Source organism: Varanus komodoensis, unplaced genomic scaffold (genome assembly GCF_004798865.1).
Source record: "Varanus komodoensis strain SLA01 unplaced genomic scaffold, ASM479886v1 scaffold136, whole genome shotgun sequence".
NCBI lineage: Eukaryota > Metazoa > Chordata > Lepidosauria > Squamata > Varanidae > Varanus > Varanus komodoensis.
This window is the reverse complement of record NW_025335395.1, coordinates 484900-503386: the sequence shown is the minus strand read 5'-3', so window position 1 is coordinate 503386 and position 18487 is coordinate 484900. Positions and strand designations below refer to the sequence as shown.

The window sequence follows — 18487 nt, the reverse complement described above, 5'->3', positions numbered from 1 at the left end:
CTTTCTCTTGTTGGACATCTACAGGAAGAAAGGAATGCAACAGGAATATTTGCTTTCTGGGCACCATCAGGTGAAAAGTTTGTGCCTGTCCTCTGTTTTTAAGATGAATGAACTTTCCTGTCCTTTGTAAGTGTTGTGTGTGTGACCTCAAATGCAAAACCAGGCTTTGTTCTGTCTGGCTGTGTGCATTAAACCCCAGCAAAAGATCTCAACATGTTCAAGGCATTCTGGAGGGCAAGAGCCTCCTTTTCAGGTGTTCTGTTGCCTACAATTACCTGGCAAAGCAGCAGGTCTTAGGATATAGCAAGGCTAAAACTCAACAGGGAGAGCTTCTTTTTTACTGAGGAGTGGAGAGAAGGTGGTTCAACAATGGAGGTGCTCCAACCATGTTTGCTTTGTTTGGGAAGACACAGGTTCTCCTCCCCACTTGGGCATGAACCTCGAAAGACGATCTTTTGCCAGTCACAGACATTACAAGGTTGTTGTTTGAAGGATCAAATATAAAGCACGACCTTGTGAGCTGCTCTGGTCACCACACAAGAAATGATGAAGAGTGTCAATTGAATGTAGGAATAACAGGAGCCTGTTGACAAAACAGATTCAGCAGCAGGGCTGGCTGGATATATTCATTCCCTTACTGTAGCAAGCCAATAGCTAAAATTCTCTGGATGGTTCAGAAAAATTACAAAGACAAAAATACAGCAAGGAGAAAAAACGTAAAACTTTCAAAAACCTGAGACCCCAATTACAACCCACAGTGAAATCCAGCAATATGGTAATGACTGAAATCTACTCTTACAGGTCTAAAGCAAAAAGTACTGAAGGAACTTTGACGCTTACAAGATAAGTCTGCACATGCTACCAAAAGTCACAGTGTACATAGCAGGTGAGCCTCTCCAGAGGGTTCATTCAACCTCCTGTAGGCCACTACTGAAAATACAATCCTGGCAGCAGATGTGAAGAATCCAACTCCCAGGTCCAGTCCCTTCAGTCACATGGAATCTTTGCTTTTGGTCATGAGATGTTCCTTTGTATTCAGATCAGGCCGCAGGACAATGATGTAGCACTTGGGAAGAAAGATGCAACCCAGCAGCCCAGCACTGGAGGCCAAGATGGAGAAGACCTGCACAGCCACCATGTACTTCCCCTTGGTGCTCAGGTAGGAGGGCACGAAGGACACCCAGACACTGCAGAAGACCAGCATGCTGAAGGTGATCAGCTTGGCCTCATTGAAGGCCCCGGGCAGCTTCCTGGCCAGGAAAGCCACTGTGAAGCAGATGGCAGCCAGGAAGCCCATGTAGCCAAGGGCAATGTAGAACATTGTGAGAGACCCTTCATTGCATTGTAGGATGATGTGTCCAGACTGGGAGTGCATGTCAGAGTCAGGAAAAGGTGAGGCCATGGCTAGCCAGATGGAGCAGGTGACAACCTGGACACTGGAACAGGAAATCACAATGGAGATGGCCAAACTCTTTCCCAGCCATCTCTTCACCCTGTTCCCTGGTTTGGTGGCCAGGAAGGCCAGCACCACCATGATGGTTTTGGCCAACACACTAGAGGTGGCAACTGAGAAGATGATACTGAAGACTGTTTGTCGGAGCAGACAAGTTGCTTTGCCTGGCTGGCCAATGAATAGGAAGGAACACAAAAAGGAAAGCAGGAGGGAGACGAGGAGAATGTAGGAGAGGTCCCTGTTGTTGGCTTTGACAATAGGAGTTTCTCGGAATTGGATGAAGATTCCAAGCGTAATGCCTGTGCTTAAAAGCCAAATGAGGGCAAAGGAAGCCAGGAGAATCCCCAAAGGTTCCTCATAAGAGAGGAAGGTAATTCTCTTGGGGACACAGCGATCTCGGTCCTTGTTTGGGTGCTGATCTTCAGGGCACCTGCTGCACTGCTCTGCATCTGGAAAGATGGGAACCCTCTTCAGCATTGACACTATCCTAAACAGCATCTACTTCATTTGGGAAAGAAGGGAATGTGTGTGTTCTGGCAGGGACCAAAGCCAAACTCCTCAATAAGGGGGCACACCTTTTCTTTGCAGCCTCTGTCTGTGGAATCACCAACTCATGAAGCTGTGAAGTTTCAGGACATGCCACCCCATCAGGACATCAGAAGTTTCAGGACATGCCACCCCTGGAGGACAGGATGGAGTTCCTGACAGTTATAACTAAAGAGTCAACATGAGCTCAGAAAAGTAACAATATACTTTGGCCTTTTGGGCTAAATGGGGTGGAATATTCATCAAATAAATAAATAAATAAATAAATAAATAACTGGTTCAGGTAGTATTTCTGCAGTTTTCTCATCTGCTTCTCAAGAACAAGTGGTTTTTTCAACCAAGTTCAAGTGGTAGGAAGTGGCCAGCTTTCATTTCATTTGATTTATTTTTATACTGCCTACAATGGAAAGTCATGTAGATAGGTCCACCAGTTGCTAAACAGGGTCAGGATCTGACAGAAGTTCTCACAGGGGTTGCTTGAACAGCCAACTCACAGAGGCAGGATGGAATGGGCATGCTTGGAGCACCACTTGGGTACTGTCCTGACTTCAAAAGCTACCCTCAACAATCATGTCCTAAAGCGATCACCAGCTAATTCCTAAGAAAAGAACTTCATCACAATTGAGATAAAGCAAGGAAGAAGAGAATCAACTCAGCTAAAATGGCTAAGCAAATTAAGATGTCTTTCCTTGCCACTGGGATCATATCACCTTTGGCAGTGCCTAAGACATCCTGGGTAAAATGCTCCATTGAGAAAGGGACACAACTGAAAAGACTCCCTGCTTGCTCACTAAACTCTTCCTTGCATTAGCTCATTTCCAAATGAGCCACCTATTGCACATAGAGAGTTTGGGCAGACTCCATTTGCCCAACACCCAAAGGAAAAACCCTTTCCTCTATGGAGACCCACCTTCCTGAGTGGAGATGGTCCCTTCTGCACACGGGGCACAAAAGTAGCAGCAAGGTGGTTTCCCTTCCTGACTCTCCTTTGCATAACCAGGGCGACAGCTCTCCACGCACCTGGAACGAGGCGTCACCTGGCAGTAAAGAGGAGGAGAAGGAGCAGTGTGAGGAGTCCATTTCTTGGCAGGGAATTGGTCAGTCTGCACATTCCTAGTCAGATGTCTACTCCCAGTAATCACCAGACCCTGTTTGAAATAATTTTTGAGTGTGGCCAATTTATGTTCTACACTAAAACACTTTCATGCATTCAATTTTCTGTGTACTGAAATCCTTCATTTCATGTGGAATAACCAATACTGAACTGTACAATATGGCAAGATCATAAATGGAATTGATTCACAGTATCCTTGAGAAACAGAACTGCAGTTCAGGAAAGCTTTCCAACAGGACCCATACAATGTGTTGGTGTGGGGCAGCATGATGTGCCCTCATTCATCATTAATAATTTTTAAGAAAATGGGCAGAAGTCTCCCAAATGGCTGTTCTTTAAGAGGATTTCACATCTGGCTACAATGCAGGTGAAGTCCCTCTCTTCTTAGGGAAGCTAAGTTCCACACCTGAGAAGGGCCTTTCCTGCTCTCTTATTTCTTTATTTACATGAAATTATAGATGCCTTTATTTGCCAAGTCCAACCTAGAAAGCTTTCTGTCACTTCCACTCTTCCACCACCATCATTAGCATCATCAAGAAGAAGAGGAAAACTCCAAATGAACCACTATCATTTCCAAAGAATTATGAAGTTGTTCTTTTTCTTCTTAATGGATTTTTTCCCTCTACAATTCTGGGTATCATATCAGTACATTTGAAAACTCCAAAATGGACAAAGTAAATACTGTGAATATAATCTAACTTGTCTTTAGCAAAGCTTTTCACTTGGTACCCCACAACATCCTGATAAATGAAAAAACAAAAAAACAGTGGACTGGATGGTAGGACTCTTAGGTGGCCCTACAACCAATGACAGAATCAGACTCATAGAGTGCTCATCAGCAGCACCTTCTCTAAATGGATAGAGGTCTGAAGTGGGCTCCTGCAGGGGTCATTTGTGGGCCTGGTGCTCTTCAACTTGTTCATTAATAAATTGGAGAAGGAAGTTCAATGAATACTTATTAAATTTTGAGAAGGTGGGCTTTCTAACATGCAGGAAGATAAAAACTGAATTCCTATGTTCTTAGAGGATGGAGCAGTAGACTCAAAGCAGTACAATGAGACTGGGCAAAGTTTTGAATCTAAGAAGCCAAATGCATGGCTATCAAATGGGGAATGCCTGGCTCAACAATGTCACAAGGTAGAAGGATCTTGTAATTATGGTGGATCACAAGCTGAATTTGAGTCAGCAATGTGATGTGGCTGCAAAAAGGACAAATGCCATTTTAATAGCAAATGCTGCATAAATGGAAGACTCACTTCCAAATCTCATGACATCATAGTTTCACTTTACTAAGCACTGACTACACCTTATCTGAAGTGCTGTGTCCAGTTCTGGGCACCAATGTTGAAGAAAGATGTAGACAACTTGGGCAGGGGTCAGAAGAGGGCAGCAAAGAAGACCCATGATCGGGAAACAAAGCCCAGTGAGGAGAGACTGAGAGAACTAGACTGCTTTAGCCAAGAGAAGAGAAGACTGAGGGGAGATAGGAGAGCCTTCTACATGTGCATGAAAGGCTATCACAGAGAAGAACAACAATATCTCTTCTCTCTCAACCCAGTGTGTAGGAGACAGAACAATAGACTCAAGATGAAAAAAGCCAGATTCAGGCAGGATATCAGAAAATTATCCTAACTGTTCCAGAAAAATGACAGTTGGACCAGGAAGGCAGTATGCTCTCCGACACTGGATGAATTCCACATGCAACAAGTCAGTCATGTGAGTGGGATGGTGTAAATTGCTGTTCTGCATCAGCAGGTGGTTGAACCTGAGGGCCTATAAGGCCCCTTCCCAAACTATGATTTTATGATTGTGTGAACATGCAGTTTGTGTCTTAATCTATCCACAAGAAAAGTGTCAGCTTGCGTTTTCAGCCACTAGGAAGTCAAGCTTCAACACTGATGTAATGCTGCCATAGCTAGGAGTCCCATTCAGAAGCTTACTTGCTACATCACACAATAACCACTGCCTATGTGCCAAGGTAGCTCCACAAAGGTTGCATGGCATTAGTATAGACATGAGGTTCCCTATACAAGGAGAACATAGGCCAGGCTGTAACTCAAGGGTGCAATGGAGCTGACATATGCCTCCCCCCCCAGAGATGCAGCCACTTGCACCAGTTCCCAGAAGTCACTTGGACCTCTGCTGCATGTGATGCATCCAGAAGCACCTCCTCTTCATTCCCAGGGAAAGGAATGCCATTTGGAGCACACAGGCTCCAGCATTTCTGTGAGTCCAAACTAGTGAGCCATGCAATCTGCAACTTGACCTTATTCGGTGCACCCAGACAAAGCTTCAGAAGATGCCTGTCTTCCCTGGATTCCACTCGCAGGGCAGAAATGGAGCTGGCTGTGCTCAGCTTTCCAGGGAAACTCCATGCAAAATCTCCCAGTGACCAACAGAGCAGATCAGTGCATGAGGTGAATCCTCCTGGAGTCAAGAAGGAGCACTGCAGCATCTCCAATAAAACAGCCAGGGAGGGTGAAGTTGGAGTCCGCTTGGTGGTATGGGACAAAAACACTTGAGAACAGCTCCATCCTTGGACATTTGCAAAAGAACATGGTAGTCCATGCCTCTCACTGGCCTTTCACCTCATCCATCACAATCTCACTGCATCATTCCAAGTGAACTTTCCATATTTCCTCCTTTTGCAGCTAAATGTTCAACTCTCTGCATGGAGTAGCTGTTGGCTGATCTGGGTCCACTCTGGAGGGTGCTGAGTGCTGAGTGACCTGGCAGTGTGGAATAGACTAGGAGGGTCAATGCAGAGGTTTCATCATGCCATCTACTGTGTTTGAGAAGCCAGAGCAACAATCCCCAAGCCAGAGCAGCAATCCAAAAGCCAGAGGGAATGCTCCCCTGCCTCTGCTGCACTGAGGAGATTCCTTTGGCAGGATGATTTTTTTAATATGTGTACAAGCTCAAGTCCAATGATGTACGAGGCACTTCCTTCCTAAGGCAGGGGTGCGATGAATGACAATGGAGGAATTATATGTATTGTCTCACAGATTAAAAGATCCTTACTGATCCACATGCAATAACAACAAAGAAATTATATCCCCCACCTTGTTAAAATGTCTGGGCCACACAATGGCTTCTGGATTGATGCTGAGCTTTCTTCCAGGAAATTCCCCTCTCATCCATCTCCCAATGGTCACCATTCTAGGTGTTTGATTGGGGAAAAGCACCCAGTTCACAATATCAAAATTGGCTTCCAGCTGTCCATGCTCGTCCAACTGCACCCCATCAATGGAAGTGTTAGAATGCCAGTTTCCTCTTAAGATATTGTGGAACTAGAATGGCAGAGAAGAAAATGTGTTAATCTCATTAATTGATTGATTGATTGATTGATTGATTGATTGATTCATCCTTCCATCTATCCTTTTATTAGAACTCGATGCCACTCCATAGCCCTAGGGCTCTTTGGTTTAAAAGGATGTTGGATGTTTCAGCCATCTTTGTTCTGAGCCCCAACCTGCCATGTACATAAGGAAATGTGCATTTTTTCTGCCCTCAGATTTCCTAGCTGAGACATCTTCTTGAATCTCCTTCTTTTTTCTCCCTTTGTATTCAGCAAATTAGCAGGATCAATGATATCATGCAGAGACCTTCCCCTTTCACAGAAACACTGCATTGCAACCAGGTCCCTCCAGTTATCTCTCACATTCCTCTTCCCAACCTGCCTGGTTGTGACTGAAAAGAGGAAAACTTAAAGCCCTATAGAAGCCCTTCTTTGGAGATTGTTGCCCTTAGGAATGTGATGCTACCAGAGCCAAAAGTGGGCATGAGAGGGGTTGCCTTGAGAACAAGATTCACCATTGAAGACCAGCCAATATGCCAGCCTTATTATCCTGATGGGTTTCATGTCTCCTTCTCTCCCCTCCACTGTTGGTCTCTACAGACACTTCACAAGAAGGCAGGACTCCCTAGAGAAGACCATCCTGTCAGAAAGAATTGGAAACAGAAGTTGAAAGGGAAGTCCAAATATGAAATGCACTGATTTTTTAAGGAAGCCAAAGCCTTGAGTGTAGAACAGCTGAGTGGAGCTGTCCTGCACAGCACATTGTGGAGGGCTTTTGTTCACGGGGTTACATGAGCCAGAGATGACTTGATGTCACATAACATACACAAAAGAAGAAATAACAGAGATGGAGAGGACATAACAATATCAACTGACAAATAGCCAGTGCTATCTAGACATAAGGAGGCATTCGGTTGGATATGGGATAAGTCCTATATTCACAGGGCTTCACAGAACTTATCTCATCAGCATGTTGCCAGTCTTTTCCTCCAGGACCCATCCTGACATTGCCAGCATGCAAGTTACTGATTCAAAATAACATGTTTTGTGGGGTGAAATGGCTGAGGGTTCAACTGCTGCACCCTGCTCTCTCTGCATTCTTTCTAAAGCAGGTGTGGAGGTTTGAGCAGAAGCAGTGAACTGCAGTACCAACAGCATCCCAAAACTAAAGCTAGCAGGTTTCCAAGGAGGTTTCCAAGGAGGAGGATATCAAAGTGGAATGGTAGAGCAGGGAGAAGAACTGGGTCAAGAACTCCCACTTTCTCAAGGAGGGTCATCCATCAGGGGACCATGGGCACCCTTCACATTTCCTGCAAATGCCCTGTCAACACCTTCTGGAGAATCTGAGCAAGCAAGGAGTTATGAGCAACAAGGTAGCAGTTACCGACATTTATGCAGTTGAGAAAAGATTTTGTAAGAAATGGTAGTACTCTGTGTAGGACCCTCGGTTTGTGTAAGGACGTTTGTCTCACTCCTGCTTTTTGGTAATCAGCACAAGGGGAACTCATCAAAGGTGAGAAGTTTCACTGCAAGACCTTTGCCAGCTCATCCACGGGAAATCAGTGGAATGGATAGGGCCAGCTGGGTGAGAGGCTTCTGAATGGCCTCTGACGACATCAGGAAAGAAATCAAAAGGATGCAGAAAGTAATGTCAGGAAACAGGACACAGCAATCTGAGGGGCTCAGGGGAAAGTGCAAATGCTGCCAGGACATTTCTGAATACAAGTCCAGGTAGCATTTTGAGGGTAGAGCAAAGACAGAAGACTTGGCTCAATATCCACTTCTGAACTGACATGCCATCGGCAAGAATTGTCATGTAATGCATGCTAGAACAACTGAACCCTGAATCTTGTGCCAGTTGCTGTGATACTACAAGAGGAAAAGGAATACCTGCCAGGGCTGCAGCTTCTGCTTATGCAGGCTTTCTCCTCTTCCAGCCACCAATACCTGTTTTGATTGGGATGAAGATGCAGCATTCAAGGCACCAGCTACCATTTTGACAATGCTGTAATTAATGAAGCTGTCTTGAGAAAAGATTCTTTCCCGCTCTTCCTGGGGGAGCATTTCCAGGGTCTCCTTCTCTCTGTAGCTTGACCAACTTTTCATGGAAAAAGCATGCTCTGAGTAGAAACAATGGAAAGCATTCTGCCAAAACCATATACTAGCATGAGAAAGTGGAATGTAATGGTCAAGTCTTGCTTTTTGGGAGGTCTTCATAATGAATGACAAAGACCCATGGAGGACATGAAAGGAATCAGGTCTGGGCATTAAGTAAATGTTGAAGTCTTGCACAATGGTGGTGATCCAGACCTTTCTGCCAATTTCTTCACTTCCAAGTATATTATGCATCTCGAATATTGGAAAACAGCTGTAGAGAGAGTCTGCATAGAAAACAGCTATATTCACTTCACCCCACGGAGCAGAGACATCATTTTGAGACATTCCAAGTACATTTTTTAGAGGTAGTCTTTTTGTGAAGGCGATGCAGATTCCATGATTAGTCATCAATAGGATCATCAACCTCACAAATTTTTCGCCACTTTCAGTGTCCAGTGCAAAGAGACCGATCCACATCCAACCAAAACTTGCAACCAGTTGAACGATGCCCAAGTATAAGGTCTCTTCCTTTGGGGCCACCTGGTAGATGAAAGGAAACTGAGTGTGGTCCTCTAGAGCAGGGTTAACCAATCCATAACTGACCTAATGAAAAGAGGAAGTTCCTGGCAATTTGCTCTCTTTTTTCTTTAGGAAGAACATCAGAAACATCTAAACATGAAACATAAACATCTAAACAAGCAAAGGCCCATCACAAGGGAAGTGGAAGTTGAGGAAGAAAGGAGTGGAAAAGCATCCCAAGGATCAACTCAACAGTACTAATTCAATATTTGTTTGCGGAAAGTGGGGCCCTTCTCTGCAGAAAGCCAAGACCTCTACCAACCCAACAACAGCATATCATGTTCCAGGACAAGACCAGAATGGATGGGACTAGATAAGCATCCCGAGATGGCTCTCCCTTTCCACTTTGGAGGGACAAGTGATTTTCTCCTTTTTCAAAGAACTTGGCTGATGGAAGGGATTCCATTACTGGACCATTGCTGTTCCCCAGAGGAACACCCTGAAATGGTGGCATCCCTTCAATAAGAGTTTTGCTGATTTTCTGTATTCCAAGGGCAATTTTGCCTGCTTGTATTTGCCTCCCACTCCAAAGCACTAGTTCTCAGTTTCAGCATCCCCTGTAGAGGACATATTTTGTCAGTGGGTGACATCACATTAGAAAGAAGGCTGAGCTCAGCCAATGCCAGCTGGATTTCAGTGGAACTGGCCTCCCTTCTCCTCTGCAGTCCTACCTGAGGAATCTTGTAGATGCCTGACATGGCTGGAATAAGAGTGGAGATGTCTGAATCTGTTCCTTCAAGAATGGCCACCGGGTTCTTTGTCTTCTTCCTATTCCCGCAGCTGAAGTTGGGAAGGTGGCTGTCCCCAGCAGCAGGCAGGCTGAGCATGGCATAGCATGTCGTCCTTGCATCATAATGGCTCTCATAGATGTTGTAGCCAAGGCTGAAGTTGGGTAGGAGCATGGAATTCTCATTGATCTCATGAATGGAAAGCAGGAAGGACAACACATGCCAGTACCTCACACCTCTGAAACTGCAATGGAAGAATGATAGAATCTGCGCTTGTTTTTTGAGAAGGTTCAGAGCATTCTGAATATATAAGGAGAAGGATTTCTTCAAACGGCATACAGATAAACAATGGCATTCATTTGCAGCAGGTGTAGTCATGGCTAGGGATATGAAAGGAATATGAGTAGTGCAGAAAATCCATTGGATTCCATGGTTTTGGCTTCCAGGTTCAATATCTATTCACATCAACCAAGAATCGAAGTTCCTTCTGAACACATGCACCATTTGTTGGATGTTCCACAGGAAGACAGTCCCACATGCTGCACAATCAGCATGGTTCTTCCATGCCCACCACTGACAGGGGCAGCAGACAGTGGGGATGTAGAGTTGACCAATCTCACCTGGGCTCAGCTTACTTTGCAGGACTGGGCCAAGCATGAGAGGGAGGGCACAGATTCTGTAGCGGTGGAGTCCAAATGTTTTCATAACAACCCGTGTCTGGGACAGTAACTTTGGTGGCTTTAACAGGAGAAACCCCTGGAGGAGATGACCAGTTCTGTTGGCTCTCCATTGCGTCTGTTATCAAAGGCCAGGGTGGAGATAAAACTTCATGGAATCCATCTACCCACCATTTGCAGACTTCCTCTTTTGCTCAGCCTAGTCTTCAAACTGTCCTTACCTGAGAAGAAGTGTGTGAATGCTTGCAGACCACCACTTGTGCAAGGTTCCACATCAGGTGTGATCACTTAAATGTGAGCTACTTCTGGCTTGTGAGGGGGATGCTGCCAACAGTCATGGGGCATGATTCCCAGGGAGCCCACCACCAACACCTGCCTTCTTCCATTGCAGCCACTCAAAGGGCAGCTTCAGTTATTGAGTGAGGGGATGCTACTTGCCAAGGTTTGTGGCTCACTTCCTAGAGAGCTCCTCACGAGTGCTGGGCACACTCACCAGGAGCAAAGTGAGCCACAGTCCACAGAGCCAAGCTGAAGGAATGGGATGGATTTATTCTACCTAACAGATTGTTCACACATCCCTATTAGAGGCAGGACCATATGAACATCTATTGCTGAAAAAACAAATGGAGTGGTTTGATTGTTCTCCTTCCTACTTTTTGGATTCTCACTACAAGTCCATTGTCTACTGTCTATACGAAATGCAGTCCTAGATGACCATTGGTCCCGTGCATCATGGCTCTCATTTATGTTTTCTTGGAATGCTGAAGGGTAGATGAGAAGTCCCAACTCATGGTTTGCCACAATTCCTGAAGGAGTCACAGAAACTAATTTGCACCGAGAACACTCACAGACACAGTCATTCATTTCCTCCCCAGCAGAAGTTTTTGATTTTCCCATTCACATGGGAGTGACAGAGATGGAACATTCAACTGGCTGATATTTTTCCAGCAGAGAATGTCAGGGAAAGACTTGGGAAGCACAATCTCCTCTCCTCCCCAAGATGCCCAGTGGAAATAATTTAAGGAAACTTTCCCATCCTCATGCCAAGGAACCTTGCCTGGCCTTCACAATCCTTGATCACTCCACAGAATATCCACAAGGGTTTTCATGCTAACTCAGCGAGAGGAGCTGAAACTCAGAGACATCCAACTCATGTGCTGCTGCATAATAGGCAGTGCTGCAGGTGTGGCAGGAGAACCATGTGATGGGAGCAGTGATTTGGCCAACCCCAAGGAGAAGCCCATGTGGCTTCAGCCTGGGTTCTTCCATGCAAGTTGAAGCAAACAGATGTTTCCCCCTAAACATCAAACCATGTAAGTAGTGGCCAGACACATGCGAGGCTGCTGGTCAGGATTCTTCCTATGAGTCTTCAGAAAGCACAAGATGGGCAAAGTACAGAGCAGAATTCCAAAGGGGTGACTGTGCGGCCAGATCTATGGGCTGTCTTTTGGAAAGGGGCAGAACTGCAGTGCTGGATGGCAAGCATGTGAGCATCATGACTTACCTCTCCCTCAACTTGCCTGGTGAGTCATAAAAAGCATAGAATGGCTGATCAGAAAAAGGTTGTGAAGAAATAATGCTGCTGATCATGTAGTCTCCTGGCCGATAATAGTTATATGCTCCTTCCATAAACATATTCCTAGGACAATTTGTCTTCTGCATCTCAGAAACTGCATGAGGCAGCAGCAGAAGCAGTAGGAGCACTGGCATTGGGATACCTTGGCTCAATGCACTCATGCCTCATGTGCCTGCTCTTCTCACCTGCACGTCCCAGCTCAAGTAGCATTCTCTCACCCTGCAGTCCCACAGGTAGACTCACATGTGAGCTAAAGGGGGTTTTCTAACTTCACCTGGGCACAGTCCCTGCATCTCTCTGCCTGCTTTGGACCTCAAGTGCACTGCTGAGGTTGCTCACATGCAATTTGCCAGGAACAAGGCACACCATCTCCTGACACTGCCCTTGATTGTGCAATGGGCTTTATTTGTCTGATAAGTAATTGTAAGAAGGCCTCCAGAGTGTTGGCCAAAATCAACAATTGTCATTCTGTTTTTGCAAATCTTGGGGGAGAGATATCCCTTCTGCTACACAACATATTATGCATCTCACAGCACAGAGTCATGGAGGGTGAAAAACATGTTAATCCTCTTTGATGAGCCTGCATCTTTTGGAAGCAGAGGATGCAGAAATGGGAGCTTGGCCACCTGCAAAAGAACCCAGATAAGGATGATCTCTTGACAACCCAGCTGTGGGCAACATGTGGCCCATCTTTGTTACAATACATAGCCATGTTGGTTTTCCAAGTGGGTCAATGTGGCCCTTCCACTCCTTCTCTCTTGGCACCATAAGTCACCAGTTGCTCTGGGAATGGCTAGGGTTGAGTGGGGCCTAGCAGAATACACCCCTCCAGCATGGAGGGATTCTGCTCTTGCACAGCCCACTCTTAGAAAATGAGGCAAGTTGAGAGGAAGTTTGCAAACAATCACAGAAGAAAGCTTGCATAACAGGGAGTGCTGCTCAGGCAAAGCCAGGGTACCCAGCAGATTCCTACCCCAATTCCTTCCAATCAATTTCGCACACAACACACAACTTCACACTACTTCCATCTCTGCCATTGACAAGACTTCCAGTGAGTTCATCCTATCTGTGAATAGCTTTCTTTGGTAACTGAGGATTTGGTAGCACTGAGTCGTTGCATCATGGAGCGACTCCACTCAGCTCCAACTCACCCAAGCATCTGACACACTCCGGTCACCCATAGGAGTAGTGGCACCTGTGGGCAGAACATCATCTTTCATACTTTAAAGAATGTATCTTTTTATTCATTTTTTTATTAGAGTTTGAAAGGTTTTGTGGTGGTACTGGATGTTTTCTAGAAACAATGTTCACAGCAAGCATCCTTCCAAGAATGATCTCCCTGGTTTGTTGGGGCAATTTTTGCACAAAGGAAGGGCTCCTTTAAAACTGAAAAGACCCTAAATATTTGGGCACCACCCTAAGGGAGGTTCATGCCTTGTAAGCAGTTGCAAAAAAAGACTTGTGGTCCACTTAACTACCATTTTAGCATTTGCAGTGGATTCAAAAGGGGGTTGCCTGTTCTACAAATGGGGAGGGGGGCTCTCAGTTAGGTTTTTGAGATTTTGGAAAGCTATTTTGGAAAGCTATTTCTTTCATCTCAAACATAAGATGTGTTTCCTATCCAAATGGTGCTGTTGGGTGTGTGTGATTAAGCTTCTTGCACAGAAATTAGATGACATCTCTAATTTTGACTACGAGACACTCCTGCTTATTCAGAGCAGGCCTCAAGAAAATGATGTAGCACTTGGGATGGAAGATGCAGCCAAGTAACCTGGCACTGTAGGTCAGGATGGAGAAGACCTGCACAGCCACCATGTACTTGTCCTTAGTGCTGAGATAGGAGGGCACAAAGTCCCCCCCGGACACTGCCTAAGACCAGCAAGCTGAATGTGATCAGCTTTGCTTCATTGAAGAACTCTGGCAGCTTCGTGGGACAGAAGGACACAGTGAAGCAGATGGTAGCCAGAGCAGTGTAGAACATTGCCACAGAACCTTCACTGCATTGCAGATCTATCTCTTCAGGCAAGGAATGTATTTCAGATTCAGGGAATGGCAACCAGACTTCCCGCCAGATTGTGCATACGACAACCTGGACACTAGAGCAGGAAATTGCGCTGGAACATGTAAAACTATTCTGCAACCATCTCTTCACTCTGTTGACAGGCTTGTGGCCAGGAAGGCCAGCACCACAGTGATGGTCTTGGCCTGCATGGAAGACACAGCCACGGGGAATATTATGCTCAATGTGCTTTGACAGAGCAGGGAAGTTGCTTTGCAGGGCTGCACAATGAAAAGGAACGAGGACTAAAATGAAAGTGGGAGGGAAGCCAAGAGGACATAAGAGAACTCCTTTCCTTTGGCCTTGAGTACTGGAGTTTCTAGGAATTTGATGACGATTCCTAACACAAACTAAGTGGTCAAAGAAGAGATGTGGGCAAACAAATCCAGAAGGATACCCAAAGGTCCTTCATAGGAGACACAGGTTATTTCCTGGGTATGCATTTGTCCTGGTCTTTGTTAGGTTGCTGATCTGCAAACTGGGGGCAATGCTCTACATCTGGAAAGATGGAAAGTGAGTTCAGCATTCCCACCGTCAATGAGACATCCAGAAAAGTCTGAGTTCTTCTCATACATGGTGCATGTGGGGATGTGGGAGAAGTTGCAGAAGAATCATGTGTGGCCTGGCAGGGAGAGAGGCAAACCTTCTCTCAGAGGAGACACACAATTTGCTCTGAGATGCTCTCAAGAAGGGCAAGGAAACTCTTCCCTGAGGGACAGGTTGGAACTCCTGACAGCCCGAACCAAACACTCAATAGGTCCTCCATAAATTTATGATGCTCAACTGTGAAAAGCCCAACACACTCCAGGGAAGCTGATCTGCTGCATTTCATTTTCATCAGCACTGCTGTGGGGCCCAGTGGCCTTGTCCCAGTCTTGCTATTAAAATCCTATGTAGCAAACCCAAGTTTACCTCCGTGTTCTCCCCAAATGAGGATGAGGGAGACATGCATGGGAGATCAGATGAGGCCTTGTGGAGAATAGGTGATTTTCCAAAGGATTGGAGGGTTGCATCAGTTTTCTCAATCTTCAGCAAGGGACATGGGGTTGCATCAGTTTTCTCAATCTTCAGAAGGGACATGGGGAATTACTGACCAGTTAGCCTTATATCCATTCTGGATAGGACAATGAAAAGGCTTGTAATAAGAAACATTCTGGAAAGCCTAGATAGAGGTTGGTGGCCACAAAACATGGCTTGCAAAGAATCAAGACCTGCCAGATGAGTCTGGTGGGATTCCATGGCAAGGTTTTGAGATGGCTATATGGAGGGGAAATGGTGGATTCGCTTTACCTGGATTTCAGCAAAGCCTTTGCAAAGCACCACATGCTTCAGAAACTGAGGGGTTTTGGGATAGACCAATGCACCTTCTGATGGATTAGGGGATGGTTAACAGACCGAAAGCAGAGAGTAGCTATTAGTGGGGAATCAATGGGATGACAGTCAGGAATGAGTGGGGTCCCCAGGGACTCTGGCCTTGGACTTCTCCTGATCTATCTTTTCATCAGTGAGCTGGAAGAGGGGTGTGATGAGTCTGCTGATCAAATTCACAGATGATACTAAATTAGGGGTTCTGGACACAACTGAGGAGCAGGCACTCTGGATGCAGAAGACCTGGGCAGACTATGGAAATGTGCAGGTGACAACAGGATGGTGTTCCATCTGGTTAAATACAAGGTCCTACACTTGGAACACGGAAATATGTGCCACAGGTACAGGATGGGGTCAAGTGGCTGGAGAGCAGCACCTGTGAAAGGGATCTCAGGGTAATTGTTGACAGCAGGCTGAACATGAGTTAGCAGTCAATTGATTAGTTATTAAGTAAGCTCCTTCTGTTGTAAAATAATGGGAAAGAAGTTGGATAAAAGAAGGAATGTTCCTGGGGGCCTATTCATGTGATTCTCTGGCATGAATTGCCCTTTTTCTTAATTATTAAATATTCATATTTTCCAGACCTTGTTGGGGAAGGGAGCTTTTGACCTGAGGGCAGACTCCAAGTTGGGTGGCACGCCTGCCCATTCCATCCTGCCCCGTTGAATCAGTTGTTCAGGTCGGCCAACCAGACATTTTGCCAAATGAGCAGTACCACTCCCGCAGAGCTTTTACATTAGGCAGTATGGAAGAGGAATGGCATGGCATGGCATGGCATGGAATTGACCTGCCTGTTCTCAAAACTCCTTCAGTACCCTGTTGACATTTCTAGAAAATGTGCAAGATGAGAGCAAATGAAGCTTGCATTTTGGGCATTTGCAGTCAGCAGGGCACAGTTTTGGATGGTTGATAGCACTTCTTCCAAAAAAGGAACTCCTGGGAGCCAGGTCCCTGTCAGGGCAGGGGCTGAGGCCAGTCTTGATGCCCTAATGTTTTCTGTCCTGCTCACCATACACATCCTAAAGATCCCTGCCTCAGGACTGTGACAGTGTGTTGCATTCTGGGAAAGTTGCACCTGTTGGAGCTGTGAGCTTGGAGGAGATGAGGGATGTGTGAGGAAACAGTCTGGGTGGGAATGCATCCTGTTCCCTCGGTTCGGCTACCTGCACGCCAGCCCGCTCTCTTGCAGATATGTCTCACTTTTTGCAGCACATGCTGTGTCTTCCCCCAGCAATTGAGCCCCACACAACCACTGCACGTGCAGCATCTCTATTCTGTGAAGTGCTTGCAGCCTTTCTTTGGGCTGCTGTTGGTGCAGCTGGACCTCTGTGCATTCTCGGGACTTCCTCTCAGCTCAGCTTGCTTTCTGGGCAGGCCTGAGCAGGAGAGGGTGTTTGTGAACTGAAGAGGGGCGGATTCCAGGGCTTTCACCACAACACGAACATGGGCACCCATGATCTATGAAGGATTCCATGCTAGGTTGTTGATGTGGCTTCTCCAGGAACAATGCAAAATTTTTGTGCAACTGCTTTGTACAAAAAATACTCAACATTAAGAAAGGGCATTCTGATTGACCCAGGATTTATCCCTTGTGTCTTGTTCATGCTTGTGCATGTGCATGCTTTCCCCCATTTTCTCTCTGGCATGGCCTTCATCCTCTTTGCTAAACCCACCACGTCCTGGGGTCTTTCCCGCTCCTGACCATTCCATTTCCTCCCTGACAGCCCCAGGTTTTGGCCCTTGCATATCTTCTCTCCCATTCCAACAGACTGCAAGGCCGGGGATGTGGAAACCACACACAGGTCAGTATTCTCTAGTCTGAGCCCAGCCAGAATGTTGTGCTGCAGAGCTGAGGAAACTCTGGGTGAGATGGCGATGCACAAACACAAACATGGGGGTTGCTTTCTTCTTTGAGTGCTGGTGCCTGGATCAGCTTCTTTGGACTAGGCAGGAAAAGCAGTGCTGAACTTTTCAGCAATTGCCCTGCACTGCCCTGCTTTGGCCGCAAGAGACATGGCATCACTGTCTTTGCTGACATTGCAGTTCCAGATTACTTCCAACAGGCCTCGCTGAGCCCTGTGCAGAAATCTCTGGAGCCACTTTGTGGTCCAAACCATTCTGCGGAAAGCGTGGCATCCATGTGCAGGCTTCCTCTGGCTGAAAGCCTACGGTTCCTATCTTGGACTGCACTTCAATGCCTCACAGAGCAACCTGCCCTGCTCACCTTGAGTGAGGGCAGGCACTTTCCATTCTCTCAGTGCCTTTTTCAATTCCACTAATTGGGATTTAAGGGTGCTACATGAAGCCACTGATGGAAGAGAAAGTATGCAGGTTACTGAGGGGGCAGAATCCCAGTCAGCATGACAAAAGGCATGACACCAGCCATGGTTAATTGGGGTGCAGGGCAGGCAAACCCATTTCCTTATGCTGCAGCCCTTCGTACATTTTGTCATGGTTTGAGACCAGCATGGAATGGGCATTTTCTCTGTTTTTCCAGCTTTCCTAGAGGTACAGAATTAGTAAATGATCACCAAACTCACACCTTCTCTTTGGCACTGGATGGGGGGATGACTTCCGCAATGCACTGGGGGGTAAGCCATGGTTTCTGTTCTGAAGGGAATGGGTGGAAGCCTCAGCCCAGCAGAGCCCTCCCCTCCTTCCCAGCTCCCCCGAGGATCTTCCAGGGCTTCTGGGGAATTGTGGGAATCCTGGCACCACCCATGCCTGGACTTCTGCATCTTCTGTGAACATGTTTTGCATGTGGCATGAGATGCTGCTGTTGACAATCCTGAATAGGAAGGTGACTCAAGAAATACCTCGAGGTTTGGCAAGAAGTGGCAGGAATAACTGTGACTGCCATAATTGTAGAAGCAGAAGCCACACCACTGCTGCTTCCTAGGCTTGGTGCAGCTCAAGGAACAGTGCAGGGTGGGGGCAAGTTTCTGCAAAGCTGCTGGCACCACCCTGGATTCTCTGCAAGGGCAGTAAAAGG

At 46.3% G+C, this 18487-nt stretch overlaps 1 protein-coding gene across 1 annotated transcript in view; it reads right to left on the bottom strand.

The window, feature by feature from the left end:
* Window positions 1-991: 991 nt before the first annotated feature.
* Window positions 992-18487, bottom strand: part of LOC123019759 (vomeronasal type-2 receptor 26-like) — a 29114-nt gene continuing 11618 nt past the window's right edge. The window contains exons 3-5 of the mRNA XM_044422817.1: window positions 9759-10004; window positions 2910-3036; window positions 992-1902 (exon numbers count right to left, since the gene is read on the bottom strand). Coding sequence (XP_044278752.1) covers window positions 992-1902; window positions 2910-3036; window positions 9759-10004 — 1284 coding nt within the window. The remainder of the gene's footprint in view (window positions 1903-2909; window positions 3037-9758; window positions 10005-18487) is intronic.